At 40.5% G+C, this 19876-nt stretch overlaps 1 protein-coding gene across 8 annotated transcripts in view; it reads right to left on the bottom strand.

Moving 5' to 3' along the window:
• FNDC3B (fibronectin type III domain containing 3B) overlaps positions 1-19876 on the bottom strand; it is a 364378-nt gene that overhangs the window by 10110 nt on the left and 334392 nt on the right. For all 8 annotated transcript variants that reach the window (XM_045030459.1, XM_045030460.1, XM_045030461.1 and 5 more), the window contains 2 exons: positions 18763-18929; positions 11547-11674 (listed from right to left, as the gene is read on the bottom strand). In XM_045030459.1, coding sequence (XP_044886394.1) covers positions 11547-11674; positions 18763-18929 — 295 coding nt within the window. The remainder of the gene's footprint in view (positions 1-11546; positions 11675-18762; positions 18930-19876) is intronic.

Genomic DNA, 19876 nt, shown 5'->3' with positions numbered 1-19876 from the left:
ACACCTGGCTGCAGCGGCAACCCCTGAGTCGTTACACAGACAAATATCCCACTGATGTCAATGGAAGTTTATCTTCATTACAGCCCCAGGACTGGGCAGGGTCAATACAGGGTTTCACTGCTGTAAATCAGGGGTTCTTCAAACTTCATGACCCCCTTCTGACAACAAAAATTACGACACGACCCCAGGAAGAGGGACTGACATCTGAGCCCCGCTGCCCTGGGCTGGAGGGACAAAGCTGAATAAAGCCCAAAGGCTGTAACCTGAGACCTGCCACCAGGGCTGACGCCATCAGGCTTCAGCCCTAGGTGGTAGGGCTCAGGCTTCAGCTTTGGCCCTCGGCCCCAGCAAGTCTAACGCCAGCGCTGGCGACCCCAACCCACTTTGGGGTCCCAACCCACAGTTTGAGACTCGCTGCTCTAAGCAGAGAAGAACTCATTTTGTTTGACAGTTCTCTGGGCTGGGGCATCTCTCTCTGGAACAGGCTAAATGGATCACTGAATTGAAGTTTATTTTATATAGAACCAGAGGCGGATTAAGGTTGCTTGGGGCCCTGGGCTGGAGCAAGTGGGGAGCCCCCCACCCTTTCAAACTGCAGTCCTACCCCCATTCCACCCTTTATGCCTGTGGCCCTGCCCATGGCCCCACCCCGTTCTGCTCCTTCCACCGCCTCTTTCCACACACCGTGAGCCCCACTCGGCCCCCACACTGGTTCTCTCCCCCGGCCCACAGTGGTACCTGTGCTGCCGGTGGTGGTAGGGACAGGACTGCTCTGGTGCTGCTGCAGTTGCCTCCCTGCTGGGGCTGCGGCTGCCCAGGGAATGCCACATGCTGGGCTCCTGCTTCCCCCTGCCCATTCCCGTATCCCTTTCTCTTCCCCGTCCTCTCCCCTTCTCCTCACCGACCCCTGGCCCTGCCCCGCCCCCCAATTGTAGAGGAAAAGAGTGGGCACTAGGCAGGGGAAAAACTGCGCAGTCTGCTCCCCACTAGCTGAAACATGGTGGGGGGGGGGGCGCTGCAGAAATAGGGGGAGTGGTGCGTGACACCCCCCATCCCTCAGCCCCAACCTCACCTTTGTTTGGGAGGGAAATGCCCTCCCTGCACCCCCCAAAACTACACCTATATGCCTGGGGCTGCAGCCAGGGTCGGGCGCTGGGGCTTTCCCCACCACGAGCAGGGTCGGGGTGCAGGGATGCCCATTTTTACGGGGCCACTGGGCACGGGCCCTGTCGGCCCAGGGGCTAATCCGCCACTATATAGAATAGAAGCAGGAGTTGCTGTTTGGGAGCTTGGGAACATAACACAAGTGTGCTGAGCTTTTCTGCTGGACCCCTCTCTGAAGCTAGCACCACAGCAAGTTGTTATTTGTATTACAGTAGCACCTAGAAGCCCTAGTCATGGTGCAGGACCCCACTGTGCTAGATGCTGTACAAGCATGGACCAAAAAGTCCCTGCCCCATGAAACTTACAATCTATGTACATCATACACATCCTGCTGGATCTTCCATGACATTTGATACTACTGATCAGCAGCAATCAGCCTGAACTCAAAGGATTTTGTGGGCGACTGTTTCTCCACCTTGATAGCCCCTACCAGGAAAGTTCAATCCTGGTCATATATTAAAACGAGTCCCCCTGTTGTCCTATGAAGGAACAGGTTGTTAAGTACTGGGCACTAATGTTGCCAAATTGAAATGCACCTGATATAAGTGTATGAGAAGCACAATGTGGCCTTAGTGAGAATGAGGCTTATTGTGAATACTAGGCATGATTCTCATTATTACTAAAGCCACTTTACACTGACAGAGAGATAATGAGAATGATACCCAATATTTCCAATACTTTAATGTCTCCTTCCAAGCCAGTGCAATGCCTCTACTCTGGAATCTTCCACTGAAATGAACAGTTTTGAAGGACCTATCAAGTAATGTATTAAAATAAGAAAAAAATATTTTATGCTGTTCATCAAGTTATTTTCTTTTGTGTATATGTCTTTTTTCTTTCTTTCTTGGTAATATTTAATTACTTTGGTCCTCTGTGAGGAAAACAGAGATACAGAATGCTATCCTGGTGATTGGAAAGCAGCCTAAGGCATCACATTAGCTAGTTAGGTTCTCTCCTTAGCTTTCCTATTTCCACCAGCAGAGGGACTGAATCACTCCAGATGGCATCTTCACATCTGTCTCCTGTTGGGAATGCTTCCAGATTTTTGAAGACGCTTGGGAGGTTTTGGGTTTTTTTCATACACAGATTTGCCCCAGGGAGTAATCTATATGCACGAGGCAAACCTGTGAAGAAGTAGTGCAGGCTCTCCACTTTATCTTCCTGCACAGCTGAACTACTCCTGAGTCCAGTTTCCTGTGCATTGCATGTTTTATACTTGTAGTGAGCATTTACCCATATCAATGCACTGGAAATGAAGGGGAGTGTAATGAATATGTCGATCGCAAATGACTCTGATTAGAACAACAACATTTGCCTGCAATTTACTAGCTATGCCACTTGTAACAATTTAAATATTTTCCTTTTATTTACAGTATATTTAATTAACTTAGATGCCATTTATATAAAAGACTTTCAACTGCACTGACAAGAGAGCTTTGGGCAGGATAATTTAATTTAGGTGGTAGCACACAAAGGTGCATTTGAGAGAATATACTGTGTATTTTCTATTCTTATTAAAATAATACAGAGTGAGTGGTGGAGCAGCACAGAAGTGTCAGTCTTCCGAAACTCTCACCAACACTTTTTATGCTTAAACTTTTTCTTTAGAAGAGAGACAAAAAACAATTTAGTACTTTTAAAATGTTCACTTTTTAATCAAACACCAAATTCACATCAAATAGTTCTATATAGGCTTTTATATATCTATAAAAGATACACACACACTCACACTCTACACAATACTTAGATCCTGATTCTGGTTACTTTAAAGACAGTCTTTCAGATGCCATCATGACGGCATGGTATGAGAACATAGAAAAATAGGAAAGACTCCCATTGGGAACACTAAGCCAGTCAAGAGTATTTTAGTGTTATATAGGCAGATAACATATATTTATACACAACACATACACCATGCACAGAGAATCTTATTAACATTGCAAAATCAAGCATCCGGAAGCTAGTAAATACCACTATTAAGGAAGGCCATTTAACCTTAATTTGGCCCTTTTATTCATATGCATTATACACGCTATTTTTTCCTACATGACCCCTGCCTCATTTAGCGCACGATGGATGGTGCTCACAGAATGGATGAAGGTAGTATAGTGGATTAGGGAGTTATCTGTAGGATCTCTGAGCCTGTGAGAAATGCTAATGTGAGATACCAGAGCAGTGCACGTGCAACAGTACAGAATGTTGAGGGGTTTTAGCATGCTGCCAAAAGCAAGCTGTAGCTTGCCAACTATTAATGAGAAATGGCAATGGTCAGATCTGAACAGAGTTTCATGAGGCCAGAAAATAGTACCTTGGTTCTTTAAAACTGTAAGAATTTTTTTATAATGGAAATTCTAAAGGCAACCTTAACATTGGGGTTGTTGCTACTCCTCCACAATTATGACAAGTATATTTAATTAGCAAAAACCCACTTGGTATGGTGCTCAGAAGAGGAGAATCTGGCTTAGAATCCTTATATAGAAAACATTCCTGTAAGAAAGGCTTAATTTCTTCTAAAAGAACTGAAAGACTTTATGAAACTAGGTTTAGGATTATTATTATTTTATTCAGTCTCTTAATCAGTCTCAGTGACTCCACTGCAGAGATAGTCTTAACAGTTTTGTAGAGAACCTTGTCTCCTAACTAACCATTTCACAGATAACTGAGAATAATCAGGTGGCAAGTCGCACTGTAAAAATGTCTAATAAAAATAAATTATTTTTCTGTCTCATTACACAAAGCTATGGGGAAGGAAGAAAACACTCGGAGTGAGCTGCATTGATGGTAAGACTCTAGTGAATATTGTGCCATTACATTTTCTGTTGCAAAGTAATCCAGGGTCAATTAAGTGTATTCACTTGCTATTTGAAATGAAGAAATAAAAATGCATTTTTATTAATTAGAATTTTATGTAAATTAAATTTACCCTGAATACAAATTAGATATTCACATCTTTATCTAAATAAATATGAAACCTAGATGTAACAACAGAAATTAGAGATTGGTAAAATCAATTGGGTTCTCTCAACCATTCACCCACCAGTGCAGGACTGTTCTATCTAGTATGTCTTCAATGCAGTTTTAAAAAAATCAAAGTGATAGGATCTCTTACTTCCTTTGAGAGACTATTACACAGGCTGATGAATCTATAACAATATATTTTCTCTCTCTCAAAATATATTGTAGGGTTACAAATAAGAATATTACAACAAAACATCATTATCCCCTTAATCTGAGAGGCTCAGATGTAGCAAACTTTGCTTTGGTAGCAAACAAATCAGGGAAAATACGTTATTAGGTATATCACCCCCAATTCTATAAACGTGCACTACTATTTCCCAATGAAAAGATGGCCAGTGGTATGATGGATAAACTAGACCTAAAATCTTGTGAGACATCTCATAAGGCAAGACACCACTGTAAATGATAAGACATATACTTGTGTTTACAAACTGAATTGACAAATGCAGAAACTCAATGAGATGCTTCGTTAAATTACAGTTATGGTTAGACAAGAGTATGCGAGAATGTCACCTCCTTATTCAACATATATTTAGATCAAGTCTGTTTATTTTACTAACAGAACTCAAACCCAACTATTAGAGAAATATATATTAAATCTATATCTAAATTAGCATAGATTATAGAAACTGGGTGCCTAAAGATAGGCTCCAAAGCCCATTATTAGGCACCTAAATTAGTGGTCTGATTTTCAGAAGTGCTGAACACCCAGCAGCTATTCAAAAGAGTCGGCTGCTCAATAATTTTGAGCAAACCAAATAAGGATTAAGAGCCTAACTTTAGGCTACTAATTTTGAAAACCTTGGCCCAAATTTTTATTACCGCTAGCACTACACTGTCAATGCAGCTCTTCTGTTTTGCACATTATCAACACAATTGTCAGCTGAATTCTAACTGCAGAAGCTCTCTCACAGGTGAAAATGCAAGATGCAGAAAGAACAAATTTTGATCGCTGACTCTCAGGTTGAGTTTGCAGCAGGTTCACTTTTTGACTCATAAACAAAGCAAATTTGATATGGAAAGTCACAGCAAGAGAATAAAGACAGAGCTCTGTGGTGTCATTTACAGACAGTCACTTTTCAGAGTATGACTATCCTTTAAATATAATGAAAAGGAACATTCCATTATCATCTTGAAATGGGAACAGTAAATGTCTCTTTTTTATAGCATGGTTTTCAGGCAACAAGAGGAGACATAATAAATTAAATCTTTGGATAAAATTCTAACTGGAGAAGTATATAAATAAGTAGTGCCTATGGGAGAGGAGACCAGATAAACTGGTCACATAGGTCCTTATCATACCCTCTCCCTCTCTGGGCAAAGAGGACAAGAACACAGAATACCCAGGAGTGCTGGACTGAAGGAGGAAGTGCTATTTCCATGGTAGATTTCTCCCTCCCTTTAGACCTACTGTGAGTAGAAGCACATGCAGGGAACAGGAGGGCTCAGAGCCATTAGAAACTGGGGCTCCCAGATTAGTAAACTGGTCATTGTTAGTAGTTTGAATGTAATTAACAAACAACTCCAACAGGAATGTTTATTTTATCCAATTTTAATGAATTCTTTCAATCTGACATAGAGGAACGACTACTCGACACACACAGCGCCTTAGGAGTGAAGCAAACATCTCCCCTCCCTGGGCATACATCCTGAAATGCCTGTTCCTGGAGAGATCTTTCATTTAATATGCAGCAATAGATCACCATTCATGCTAATACTATCTGTAAGTGGTAAAACTCACTTGGAGCTACAACTTGCCGAAGGGAATTACTCTCTCCTGCTAATATCTCCTACTGATATTTTGCTCCCCACCCCATTTGTTACATAGATTCTTGATGCACCACACACTGGGTAGGAGTTGTGATACCCTTATTCACTGTACAGAGTACCTTATTCCACAAATGGTCCCAATGAAGTCAGTAGGATTATTCACAGAATAAGGAAATGCTGAGCATGAGTAAGGGAGGCAGAATCTGGTCCATGGTTATTTCTAATTTGTACTCTTTGTCCCTATTAATTTGTGGCAAAACAGAGAGCAAGTTGAAACAGATGGCTCTATGCTCAGTATCCACACCAACTGTCCATGTTGTTTTGCTGTTTAATGAAAAATATCACCACTGAGGCAGTTGCATCCTCAGCTGGCTTCCTGGTACTGAGGGGCCAAGATCTGTACCAAATGCATTTTCCAACTATGGCACTTGATTCTGCAAACCTTAAGTACTCTGAGGGCAGGTCTACACTTAAAATGCTGCACTGGGCAGCTGCACTGATGCAGCTGCGCCACTTTAGTGCTTAAGTGAAGATGCTCCTGCACCCATGGGAGAACTTCTCCCTTTGGTTTAATTAAACCTCCTCCCTGAGAGCTATGTCGGCGGGAGAAGCTCTGCAATCGCCATAGCACTGTCTACACAGGGGGTTAGGTTGGTATAACTGCATTGCTCAGGGGTGTGGAGTTTTCACACCCCTGAGCGACATAGTTATACTGATCTAGATCTGTAGTGTAGACCTAGTATAGGCCTACAATGTGAGCATTCCAACTGAGTTCAAGGAGACTCCATGTGGAATAAGGTACCACACAGTGTAAGCAAAGGTGCCAGAAAGAGGCCCAGAATAGTCATGCGGTGAGGAACAGGGAAACTTACTTAATATCAACAATTTTCTTTGAACATACCAGAAAAGGATATTGCCCCACTTGGGTGCTGCTGACAGCAAGGCTTTTTTTTTTTTTTAAAAACCACCACCTTTTTTGAGTTTTAAAAGATGCAAAACGAAGATGACAAAAAATACCCTTAGTTTTAAAACCAATCAGGGCAGTTTAAAACTCCTAGCCCAAAATGAACACTGAATCCTGCATCATATAGAGCCCACCGCCGTCTTTATAACATGCATTTATATTAACAGTAATATCATTGTTAGAGAAGCATGTCAAATCTTAAACATTCCTCCCATTCATTATACAAGAAAAGTGATTCTCTTACAAATGCTATTGAGCACAATGCTTTCTACTGTGAGGACAGTCCCACTGAAGTTAATAGGTAGCAAGGTTGAAATCAAAGGGAGTTAGACACCTAAATAACATTGAGAATCTAAGTGTTTTGCAGATCAATCCTTTATGTTGGTTAATTCTGTTCCAGAGAAAGGTGTTTCTGTGTAACTCACACACACACTCTTTTTCTCTACTTTCGTCATCACAAGTAAGTGCTTTAGCTTAAAGTTAAATGAGCAAAGATGTTCCAGTTACCAGCTAGCTACACTCATCTGAAATAAATCAATTGGCAGCAATCAGAGAGATGCTGTCCCATGGACTTGTAACATGCTTCCCCAATTACGATGTTCAGCCCTAGTCTTAAATAGCTGTCCACATATTGCTGCAAATTGAGTGATCTCCTGACAATTGACAGTTACTGACTGATATGTCACAGGGGAACAGTTTTTGCTTTAGTTGGTTGAACTGACTTCAATCCATTTATTACTGTTAAAAAACCTGTTTTTATAAATGAGTATGTCTGTTTTGAAGGAAATCTTAAAAGTGGATTTCTACTATAACTTTATCTGTTATATGAAACCTGAATATTACTGTAATTTATGACCCTCACCTGCAGGATTTTTCTTTAAAAGTGAACTAAATAGGAGCCACAATGAAGGATCAGGACCCTACTGTGGGCTCTGCGGCTAGTTTGTCACTTTTCCCTGTGGAAGAGGAAAGGTGTAGCACCTGGAGCAGAGTTTTACTTCTCCGTTGTTCAAAGGGGAAAGTAAGCTACTCCAGGCCTTTCCCAGGCACAGATTAATTCCACTTCTGCACTAGTTTAGCTGCACTAGCCAGTGTGTTGCGGGTGGGCAGGGAAAGGGGGCAGGCTTTGGCCACTCCTTTCCTGCCTGTGCATGAGGGGAAGTAGCAGCCTATCTAAACAGGTAACAACAAAAACATTCCCTCTGCCAGAGATATTAAAATAACTACACAGAGTCTGGGAGGGAAAACGAGAGTCTTTGCTATCTGCCCCAGCCACACGTAATTCAGTTTTATGAACCGTGCAGACTCACGGCCTTGACTATAATGAGGTTTCTAGGGCTATCTACCACAGATGCAACTCCAACGCCACTATCAATGGTGAGAAACAGTATGTGGACTGCCCGCTGGCATTTTTACAACTGTATCGTCTACTGAGGCCAAAATAGTTTAGTGCCTAAACAATTCTGAAATTTTAACCCAAGTGCTAAGAGAGCTGGGACCTTAATGATGTTCCTTTCCTTTGTGAGTCACCAACTGTATTTCAAGACCTGTTTCTCTAAACAAGTAGCATGGAATAAATAAAATCCCCCAACAATTCACATAGACAATTCACAAAACAAACTCAAAATTTCTCTTTGAAATTTCTAAAGTGATATTTAACTGTGTACCCTGGAACACAGCTATGTATGGTGGCGGAGTATTTGATAGTCATTGTTATATGTCATTCATCAATAATTCTTCTCAGTAACAAGCATTTCCACAGGGAAAGACCTGTTGGCTTCTGTTGCATCTCTGCACTTGATCAGATCTCAGGTTTTTTTCCCCTTAAGTAACCAAATGCCAGGATCAGAATCAGGCAGCACAAAGGGCCCAGAAAACAGTCAGAGCTCCCCATCTGGGGATTCCCCAGAATGGAGCGTCCCAGCAGGCCTACAGGTAGCATAGCCAGTTCCTACACCAAACTCTTGCAGTCCCCAGCATAGGAGGCATCTGCCTGGAAGAATGTCCCTTATGGGCCATAACCTGTTGGCATAAATTAGATCCCTGAAACTGGTCTTATCTATGCTGCGGCTGGTATAAAATCAGGCCCAGAATCAGAAAACGGCAACAAGCTCCATTGTGCTTTCACCCCCCACTCATCTGCATCCCATGGAATTTGGGCACAGTGAGAATCTGTGGCCATGTATTTGGAGCCCTGCTAAGTGTAGAGCTGGCTTCAATAACTATCTTTAACATATTTCAGAGTAGCAGCCGTGTTAGTCTGTATCCGCAAAAAAAACAGGAGTACTTGTGGCACCTTAAAGACTAACAAATTTATTGTAGCATGAGCTTTCGTGAGCTAAAGCTCACTTCTTCGGATGCATAGAATGGAACACACAGACAGGAGATATTTATACATACAGAGAACATGAAAAGGTGGAAGTATGCATACCAACAGGCAGAGTCTAATCAATTGAGATGAGCTATCGTTAGCAGGAGGAAAAAAAACTTTTTGAAGTGATAATTAAGATGGCCCATAGAAGGTGTGAGGAGAACTTAACATAGGGAAATAGATTCAATTGGTGTAATGACCCAACCATTCCCAGTCTTTATTTAGACCACAGTTAATGGTATCTAGTTTGCATATTAATTCAAGTTCAGCAGTCTCTCTTTGGAGTCTGTTTTTGAAGTTTTTTTGTTGCAAAATTGCCACCTTCAAGTCTGTCACTGAGTGGTTAGGAAGGTTGAAGTGTTCTCCCACTGGTTTTTGAATGTTATGATTCCTGATGTCAGATTTGTGTCCATTTATTCTTTTGCGTAGAGACTGTCCGGTTTGGCCAATGTACATGGCAGAGGGGCATTGCTGGCACATGATGGCATATATCACGTTGGTAGATGTGCAGGTGTACGAGCCCCTGATGGTGTGTCTGATGTGATTAGGTCCTGTGATGATGTCACTTGAATGGATATGTGGACAGAGCTGGCATCGATAGGTTAGGTTCCTGGGTTAGTGTTTATGTTGTATGTTGGGGGCTGTAGGTGATGGCTAGTGGTGTTCTGTTATTTTCTTTTTTAGGCCTGTCCAAAAAAGAAAATAACAGAACACCACTAGCCATCACCTACAGCCCCCAACTAAAACCTCTCCAGCGCATCATCAAAGATTTACAACCTATCCTTAAAGATGATCCCTCACTCTCACAGATCTTGGGAGACAGGCCAGTCCTTGCTTATAGACAGCCTCCCAACCTGAAGCAAATACTCACCAGCAACCGCACACCATACAACATAAACACTAACCCAGGAACCTATCCTTGCAATAAAGCCCGATGCCAGCTCTGTCCACATATCCATTCAAGTGACATCATCACAGGACCTAATCACATCAGACACACCATCAGGGGCTCGTACACCTGCACATCTACCAACGTGATATATGCCATCATGTGCCAGCAATGCCCCTCTGCCATGTACATTGGCCAAACCGGACAGTCTCTACGCAAAAGAATAAATAGACACAAATCTGACATCAGGAATCATAACATTCAAAAACCAGTGGGAGAACACTTCAACCTTCCTAACCACTCAGTGACAGACTTGAAGGTGGCAATTTTGCAACAAAAAAACTTCAAAAACAGACTCCAAAGAGAGACTGCTGAACTTGAATTAATATGCAAACTAGATACCATTAACTGTGGTCTAAATAAAGACTGGGAATGGTTGGGTCATTACACCAATTGAATCTATTTCCCTATGTTAAGTTCTCCTCACACCTTCTATGGGCCATCTTAATTATCACTTCAAAAAGTTTTTTTTCCTCCTGCTAACGATAGCTCATCTCAATTGATTAGACTCTGCCTGTTGGTATGCATACTTCCACCTTTTCATGTTCTCTGTATGTATAAATATCTCCTGTCTGTGTGTTCCATTCTATGCATACGAAGAAGTGAGCTTTAGCTCACGAAAGCTCATGCTACAATAAATTTGTTAGTCTTTAAGGTGCCACAAGTACTCCTGTTTTTTTTATCTTTAACATAAAAAGAGTAAGATAAGCAGAAATAAGAACTGTGGTTTGTTGCATTTATTACCCTATCATCAAGCCATATGTCCATTTAATAAAGGTTACTGATCTCCCTCCCGCCTCCTACGTTATTCAAAGTTCTTGGAAAATGCACTGGGGACTGTACACAAGCACCTGATCATTCAGACATACATCCTTTTTGTGGATGTATTTTGCAGCCTACACTTCTATCAAATCTTTCATCTGTGTTTCTTCAAAGCTTTTCTTTATAGTATTCCTCTGGAATCAGATGCATTCACACATATCGGTTTCTTGCACTTATCAGAGTGTATAAAACAAATTACTAAGGTAAATGGCACACAGCATTTGTCATGAGAATAAACTGTTTTGAACAGTGAAGGTTTTTTTCTGAGTCATTAAGAGTGTGGATTCCACCCTCTTATTCACTGCTCTCAGCCACTTTCCATTACTGAATTCAAAGTCTGAAAATGTCAGTTTTGGAACCAGTGCCAGGAGCTTTTTCCAGTGTGTCAGTTGTGAGCAAAACAGCTAAATGTTTCAAAGCACCAAGAGCTTTTGATTTTATGTTTGTTATATTAATGAGAAATGAAAACCTTAAACATAAGATCCTACCTGTTTATATTCAGATTCTCTTCCAACCACTACCTGCACCACATAACTGATAGGGTCTCCTTTCATGGGTGGGACCATTTCCCATGTGATTTCACAGGCATTTCCATCCAACTGTGTCACTCGAGGAGCTGTAATAAAATTCGTGCATATTAGACACTAATGTAAACAATGACATTGCAATAAATTATATATATAGGTTTGGAATGATTAGATTTTTATTACTAAATGTTGATTTCACTGCGTACACAAAAACTAACAAAAAATATTTCCATCAATCATAATAGAAATTTACAGATAAGCAAAGTAAGAAAAATGCTGCTTGAGGACTCATTAATTAGAGTTTGATTTAGGAATATTTACTCTGTATATTTGACATATAATGTTGACAATTTGTGTTTTAACAGTTATAAAGCTTTATTTTTTTGAATCTCAAGGTCTATTGTCATTAGTTATTGTCTGACCCTGCCATAATCTACTGTATCTGTGAAAATTTAAATAAATAAAAAAATGCTTAAAAGTAAACACTTATATTATCCAAAAAATTATACAAAAATAAAAATCCAATTCTGCCAAGGCTAATTATACACCTTCTCTCTATACAAAAATCACAGAACACTTTAGAGAGAGAATTGCAGGACTTCACAAGTCTGGTAAGAGAAACTGGAATGTGTTCATCTAACTAAAATATTAAAAATACCCCCTGTACACTAGCTCTTTTGTAAATTTTGGACTAGATCCAGTAATCAGGCAAAACTCCCATTTACTTCAAAAGTAGTTTTGCTGGAGCAAGAGGTGCAAGATGGGGCCTTTAGTCTGAATCGAAGTAAAATCAGAATTGGTTTCTGACTCTTAAGGTCAACACAAGATCTAAATGAGAGAAAATATCTCATTCCGCCCCCCTCCCTCCAAAACATATGCACACACACAATAAACTATGGAAGTGTAGTATGTGAGTGTAGCAAAAGCCTTGGAATTTAATAACTGTAATGGTATCCATTGAATTTTTCAAGTAGAAAGCAATGAGATGACTAGTGACTGCAAGATGACTTTCCATGGAATTCTGTAACACCAGTGAGCTACATCTGTACTACGGGAGCCATCTCTAAGAACACAAGAATGGCCATTCTGGGTCAGACCAATGGTCCACCTAGCCCAGTATCCTGTCTTACAATAGTGGCCAATGCCAGTTGCTTCAAAAAGAATGAAAAGAACAGGGCAATTATTGAGTAAGCCACCCCTTATTGTCCAGTCCCAGCTTCTGGGATCTCTGTATCATCTCTGTAGCATGGTTCACTTGTGAGGGCATCAGATGATGTGGGCAGCAGATACTTGTTGGAGCTTGGTTACTACTACCTCATCAATTATTTTGCTTAGGAAGGCAAGGTTGGAGATAGACTGGGAGTAGGGGGGAGATAAATTTGAAAGATTTTCTGCAATAGAAAATTCTGTAGTCAATCAGAGTTTTGCCATTGACTTCTGCAGAGCCAGGATTGCACCTCAGGAGTAGTTTTTTTTTGGGGGGGAGGGGGTCAGGGAAGGGGGTTGGATTCAACCTAGAACCAAAATCATATGAATAGGTTCAAATACAGAGATTCATATATAAACCCTGCCCTGATCCTGGAAGTTTCAGGGATTAGATTTGAGGTTTTGGTTCAGCGCATATGCTAGAATCTAGGAAAGCATGATTTAGCAGCAGCTGAAATGCTGTCTTCCTCACAAAATGATCTCTTATCAACTAAAAGCCATCAGATTTCACTCTGTGCCCACCAGTAACAGCAAGCTGGCAGGTCAACAGACCACAGAGCTTTGAATGATGGCAATATGTTCACATATACACCTGAGCATCTGTCCTCTGCTGATTTCAAAACAACTGCAGCAGCATCCAGATTATAACAACCTTGCTGTTTGTCAGACAGAGGGAGCATACGGCTGAAAAGTGAAACCGTGAGGCTAGAGAGAACGACACGTGCTGCAATACACTTCAGGAAGCCATTAGCACATGCAAGAACACGTGCGTATTAAAAGTAATCCATTTCCCAGCCCTGTGAAAATACAGTAATATGAGAAGCCATTAAAGAAACTGGTGCTGCGACTGCTGCTGTATAAATTACATCAACCCTAAATTAATCCATTATCACTCAAAAGGGCCTTGTGCATTATATTCAGATCCAAATATAAATATAAATTTGCTTCTCATACCAACAGCTGCCTACTTGGAGAGATGGAGAATGGAAACGTTCATCTGAGCTGGTACACCTCTCACCCTCACACACTCTTTTAGGTTTTTGTCTGCCAATTGCAGAACAAAAACATGGCACCATATACATTTCTTTGTCAAAATCAGGAAAACAATGTATCCCCTTTCTTAAATGAGTCTGGACAATGGAGAGAATCAAAAATGGCCTGTTTTGTTGCCTGACTCAACAGGACTCACCTCTTTTCCATTCAGTATCACTTTCCTGTTGCAGTGTCTGCGGCTACCATATTTGCCGTATTGTGGGGTCTACCACTGCCAGTAACCTGACATTTAGTTATGTCCCTGACACTCCCGCGTCACCCCCTATTTGTGGAATATCATAGCTACTTCACATTCAGTTCAGAATGTGAACCATGCCCAAACTAGGACTGAATACGTAGGCAGAAAAGTACTCATCCATTTAGATGAAAAATGGAGTTCTGATCCAATTATATTTTGGATATGGGACAGCAGAATGGACAAGAAGTGCTCTCCAGTGAACAAATATAATTTATGTCTTAACTTTCTGTCACACAAGTACAGCTTCAAAACAAAACACTAGTAGATTTCAAAAACAATGGGGAAATCCCTGTAAAGATATTACATACCCCCAGGTTATCAGTAAAGGTATTAGCTGTTTGGAGATACAGTACTAAAGCATTACATTGCTCCTGTTGGAATTCCGTGTAGGTGTATAGTAGTTTTCTTCCACATTCACTAAGTTAAATTGGGTGGTTGCAGTATCTTCCCTCTAAATTCCCTTATGATGGTGCCACATCACCACTAAAGAAATTTACTTCAAATATATTGGAGCAGATTGACTACACATGGTAAAGAGCAAAGCAGCATATTCACATGGTTAAGATGTAGCCATGGTGGCATGCAGAATGGACTTCCCTCTTGAACAGTCCCTTGCAAGTCGTCTTCCTTTGACAAGTATCAATATGGGAGGACTTAGGATTCTTAAATCCCTCACAATTGCATCTTCCAACCTCATTCGTAGCTGGCCTTTCTGTCTCTTTCCGTTGACCTCACCCCTATAAAATTTCTGAAAAATATCTCATTCTGCATGTTGGATATGTCCCAACCACTGCAGTCAACCTGTTCTATATAATGCAAGATTGCAACTTGCCAGGAATGTGTATCCTCATTTGTGAAAAAATCAAACCAATGGATAGTAAAAAAAACACCATAACTTGAGACACGGGAAACTGATTAGTTTCCTCACCTCAGCTGTTTTTAATGGACAAGTTTCTGCTCCATATAACAGGGTTGTAATCACTACTGTGCTGCACATTCATATCATAGTTGTCACAGACATCCTGCCATCCAAACAGAGGCCTTTTAAGATGCTGAAATGCCACTGACACAAGACAGATCCGATATGTGACTTCTTTGGTTACAGAAATCTCCTGCTGTCAACCAACTATCCAGATAGATAAAACTATTCACTCATTCAATGTCATTGCCATCTACATGCAGCATTTGGCATAACATTAGTTTTACAGGAGGCATGCATAGCTTTGGTTTTATCACCACTGATCTTAAGTCCCATTAATTCTGAAGTATCAGAGGGGTAGCTGTGTTAGTCTGGATCTGTAAAAGCAGCAAAGAGTCTTGTGGCACCTTATAGACTAACAGATGTTTTGGAGCATGAGCTTTCGTGGGTGAATACCCACTTCGTCGGATGCAATTCTGAAGTTTTTCACAGCTTTTCCAGCATTAACTGTAGTTGGTCAGTAATCTCTCCAAGTAAGAAAACATCACCTGCATACTCAAGATCCTAGGAAGATGAATCTTCAAATTTCACACCTCTTAACTTTTGCCTCAGTCAGCTTTGTCAAAGGTCTATTAGAACATTAAATAATGTAGGTAAGAAAACACATTCCTGGTGTAACCCTGATTCTACTAAAATAGCCTGTAATACAACCACAGTCCCTCACACAGCTAAATGTACAGTGGTTACAGTTCCTCCGCTAGGAACTCCATACTGGCATAGCAGTACCCATCGTGCTGACTAAAGCAGCTGCAAAGTCTATGAACACGATGTTAACTTTCTTCTGTCGCGCTAGTCATTCTTCAATAACACTTCCCAGAGCATATATACATTGTAGATCTACCTGTGTGGAAACCACACTGGTTGTCTCTCATTTTTGGGTTGAAACAATATTTCAGTTGGTTCAGAAGTATGATCGTAAACACCTCCCCTGGGAGTGACCGCAGCATTATTCCACTATTATTTGTGCAAGCTAATTGCTCTTTTCTTTTTTAAAAAATGGGATGATACAGCCTCTTTTCCAATCTTCTGGAATATGAACAGTTTCCCAAACTTTTAAGACAGCTCTGTGTAGCCAGTGAACTAAATCCCAGTCTCCACTATTTAGCAGTTCTGATGAAATAAAGACACACCTATGTCATAGAACTGGAAGGGACCTTGAAAGGTCATTGAGTCCAGTCCCCTGCCTTTACTAGCAGGACTAAGTACTGTCCCTGACAATTTTTTTTAGACCAAGTGCTTCATCATTTTGTAACTATTTGATGGCAAGCATCACTTTCTCTAATGTCACCAGCCTGTTTTCTGATGGGTTCATTTTGGGATTAAGTTGTAGTGGGAGCTGCATCATGGTGGAAATCTATTAATTCACAAAAATACTCATGCCAATGCTTAAGCTGTGCATCAATATCCTGGCAGTATTTTTCATTTTTGTCCTTAAATAGTGGAAGCCATGAGAATGGACATTCAATTAGGACCTTCAAGCTCTCAAATACAGTCTCTAGCTTCAACACGTGGAAGAAAAGGACATCAAAGAAAAGTGTTGTTAGTTTCATATATGTTTTTTTCTGTTTCAGCAGTTTCATCTGCCACTCACAACAGAACCAAGCTCCAGGATTCATCTAAATCTTCTACTAGAGGCAGAGTCATCGGACCATATGATGACGGCTCTTCCATAAACCAGAGATGGAGAAAGATCCCGATATAAAGATGGCATAGCCACTTCTGCAGCAATGTCAGTATCTAAGGATGGGACTGTAGAATGTTCAATCATTCAGAGCCCCATCAGAAAAGTGACTTTTCTGGCTGAAGAATTGGAAATTGAATGCTGACATATGTGGCGTGCAGTAGACATTGTTATATCCTTGGGGCAGCCGGTGTAGGAAGCAATCACTTGAGGCCAGAGAGCAGACAGCTAACCAAAACCTCCATTTTATTTACAGATACAGAGAGCTCACTCAGCCGGTTGAAACCGGCTGAGCTATCCCTTAATAGTCTAACTCAGTTGCCATAGTAACAAAACCCATGACAACCAAATACACAACAGACATGGCGGGGTTTGAACACCAAGAGCACAGCTATGACTCACAGAGATCAGACCTTTTGATTGTTGAATGCCTGTGATACATCTGATGAGCACACTTGCGGTGCTCTAGTTTTGTCCCTGAGGATGTAATCTGCACTACTGGTGTCGCAGCTTTATTCTCCATGCCTGATAATGGCCATTTTCAGTTTGAAGGTAGGACATCTAGTAGTTATTAATGCACATGCTCCACATGATGCAAGGTATGATGCTGAAAAAGATGCTTTTTATGCCATGTTAGATGACACTGTATCTAGAATATCACCCCACCTTCATATTGTCATCTGAGTAGATATGAATGTGAGAATTGGCTATGATGGAACTGGATCTGAACTGGCACTGGAACCACACGACCAACCAGAATACAGATCAGATAATGGTGTGGGTCTACTAGAATTTGCTTCTACACATGGACTATATTTAATGGATACTTGGTTTCAGCACAAGAATTGCCATAAGTATACATTTTGGAATCCATTGGGCAACAATGCAACCTTGTATTCCCATTCTAGTTTGGAAACACTTGACTAAGTTCATGTAGGATGTACATGTATTTAGGAGTGCTGATCTTGCTCTGGAATTTGATTGACTCCTAATAGCAACAACGATGTTCCATTTAATAGAGTTCCAGAGACAGGTATCTACCGCACTGAAACACTTCAGTGTTGATAAGCGTTATTATGAAGCAATTGCTAATAGTTACATGGTAGAAATTTCCAATAAATATTCTGTATTGGATGATCTGCTGTCTACCATGGAGGAAGAGTGAACTTTATTTTGAGTTTCGATCACAGAGATTGCTGGAAAACAACTAATGAGAATGAAAGACCAACACTGCAATACAGATGATACTATCAAATTATAGGAGAGGAAAAAAGGTGTACTGTAGAATGCATACACTGGATGGTCAAAGTCGAATCAGCAAAGAGGAGGAAATGGGCAACAGAGAAAAAGAAATGTCTTGAATAAGCCATCAAGACAGCCTGTAGGAATTATCGGAAACAGGGTAAAACACACTAAAATGGTCAGTCTGTGGTCTGAATTCAACTCAGTTCATCTAATGTAAAATTATATGTGGCTCCTGTATCTTCTTGGTAATGCAACTTCCTTGAAAGGTGCTGTAAAGTGTAAAGGGCTTTAATTTTCGAATGTAGTTTGAATACACTCTGCTTATTTCCTATGGAAAACAAACTTAAATGAGGCTATACAGATGGGGATAATCTCCCTTCATGTGCACAATAAAATGTCAATGGGAGTTTTATATATTAAAGGAAAACTAAACTCTGGAGTGTTAAATGCATTTTCACAGTTGAACAACAACATGTAATGTCATTAGTTTTCAAGCCCCATACGCACACCTACATATACATCCTATCAGTTACGCCCCTCATTAAAATATTTCACGGTAATGGTCCCACACCCTGTAACTTTTGTTAGTAACAGTATTTTTGACCATCTCTGTAGAGTAATTAATCTAGTAAAGTTTATATTGGATTTTCTTCGGTGAGAATTGAGTTTCCTATCATAAGTTATTAGAAAGTTATTTAACTAGTCAACAACCATGCCTTCCCCTTCCCCCCCGTCCCCTACAGAGCATGCATCAGATCCCATTGTTAATCCATACCTTTGATGGCAGGTGGGACAGATTTGGTTGTGCAGAAGGTACATATTTCTGAGAACGGCCCTTCCCCAGCATCATTTACTGCCTGTATTCTAAATGTGTAGCAAGTAGATTCTGTCAGCCTTTGTACCTTGTAGGTGTGACTTGGTCCCCTGTAAATTGGAATAAACCTAGAAACCAGCAAACAGAGAATGAAATTAGTTGCACTTGGGGTGGCAATAGCTTTTCTGAATGTTATATGCATATATACCCAACCATCCATACTCTGAATTGTAGCTCATATCATGGAAATTACCAAACATAATTACAAAAATTAATACATAAACAAGCATATATAATAAATCTATTATTAGATATTAGGAAAACCAGTTTAACGTATATTCTGCAAATAATTCTCTATATTGCAAAATAATTATATCTGGAAAACATCTATCTATATGTTACCTACTAGCGATCTAATCAAAATGGATTAAGTTTACTTTACCATACACCTTCATTACAATATAGTAGAACCTCAGAGTTAAGAACCCCAGAGTTACTAACTGACAACGTTTGGAACCAGAGGTACACAATCAGGCATCAGCAGAGACAAAAAAAAAAAACCCCAAACCCCTGACAACAACAAAAAAAAGCAAATACAGTATAGTACTGTGTTAAACGTAAACTACTAAAAAAAATAAAAGGAAAGCAGCATTTTTCTTCTGCATAGTAAAGTTTCAAAGCTGTATTAAGTCAGTGTTTAGTTATAAACTTTTGAAAGAACAACCATAACGTTTTGTTCAGAGTTATGAAAATTTCAGGGTTACGAACAACCTCCATTCCCGAGGTGTTTGTAACGCTGTACACTGATGTAGTGCTGGTAATTTACAGCACTTCACAAACACAGGGCCCAAGCCTGCAAACTCTAGCTCATTTGACTAGTCCTTACTCATACAAGTAGCCCCTCGCCGCCACCCCCAAGGCTAGGTCCTGCTCTCATTTACATCAGTTTAAACTCAGAGTAACTCCATTTAAATCAACATGCCAGGATTTGCAGAACTGATCATAGACCGGACACATTTCTGTCTTGAAGAGTTTACAAATTGAAATAAAACAAGACAAACATACAAGGCAACAG

This window comes from Mauremys mutica, chromosome 9, assembly GCF_020497125.1.
Source record: "Mauremys mutica isolate MM-2020 ecotype Southern chromosome 9, ASM2049712v1, whole genome shotgun sequence".
Lineage (NCBI taxonomy): Eukaryota > Metazoa > Chordata > Testudines > Geoemydidae > Mauremys > Mauremys mutica.
Note: the sequence above shows the minus strand (reverse complement) of the source record. Positions and strands in the feature narration are given on the sequence as shown.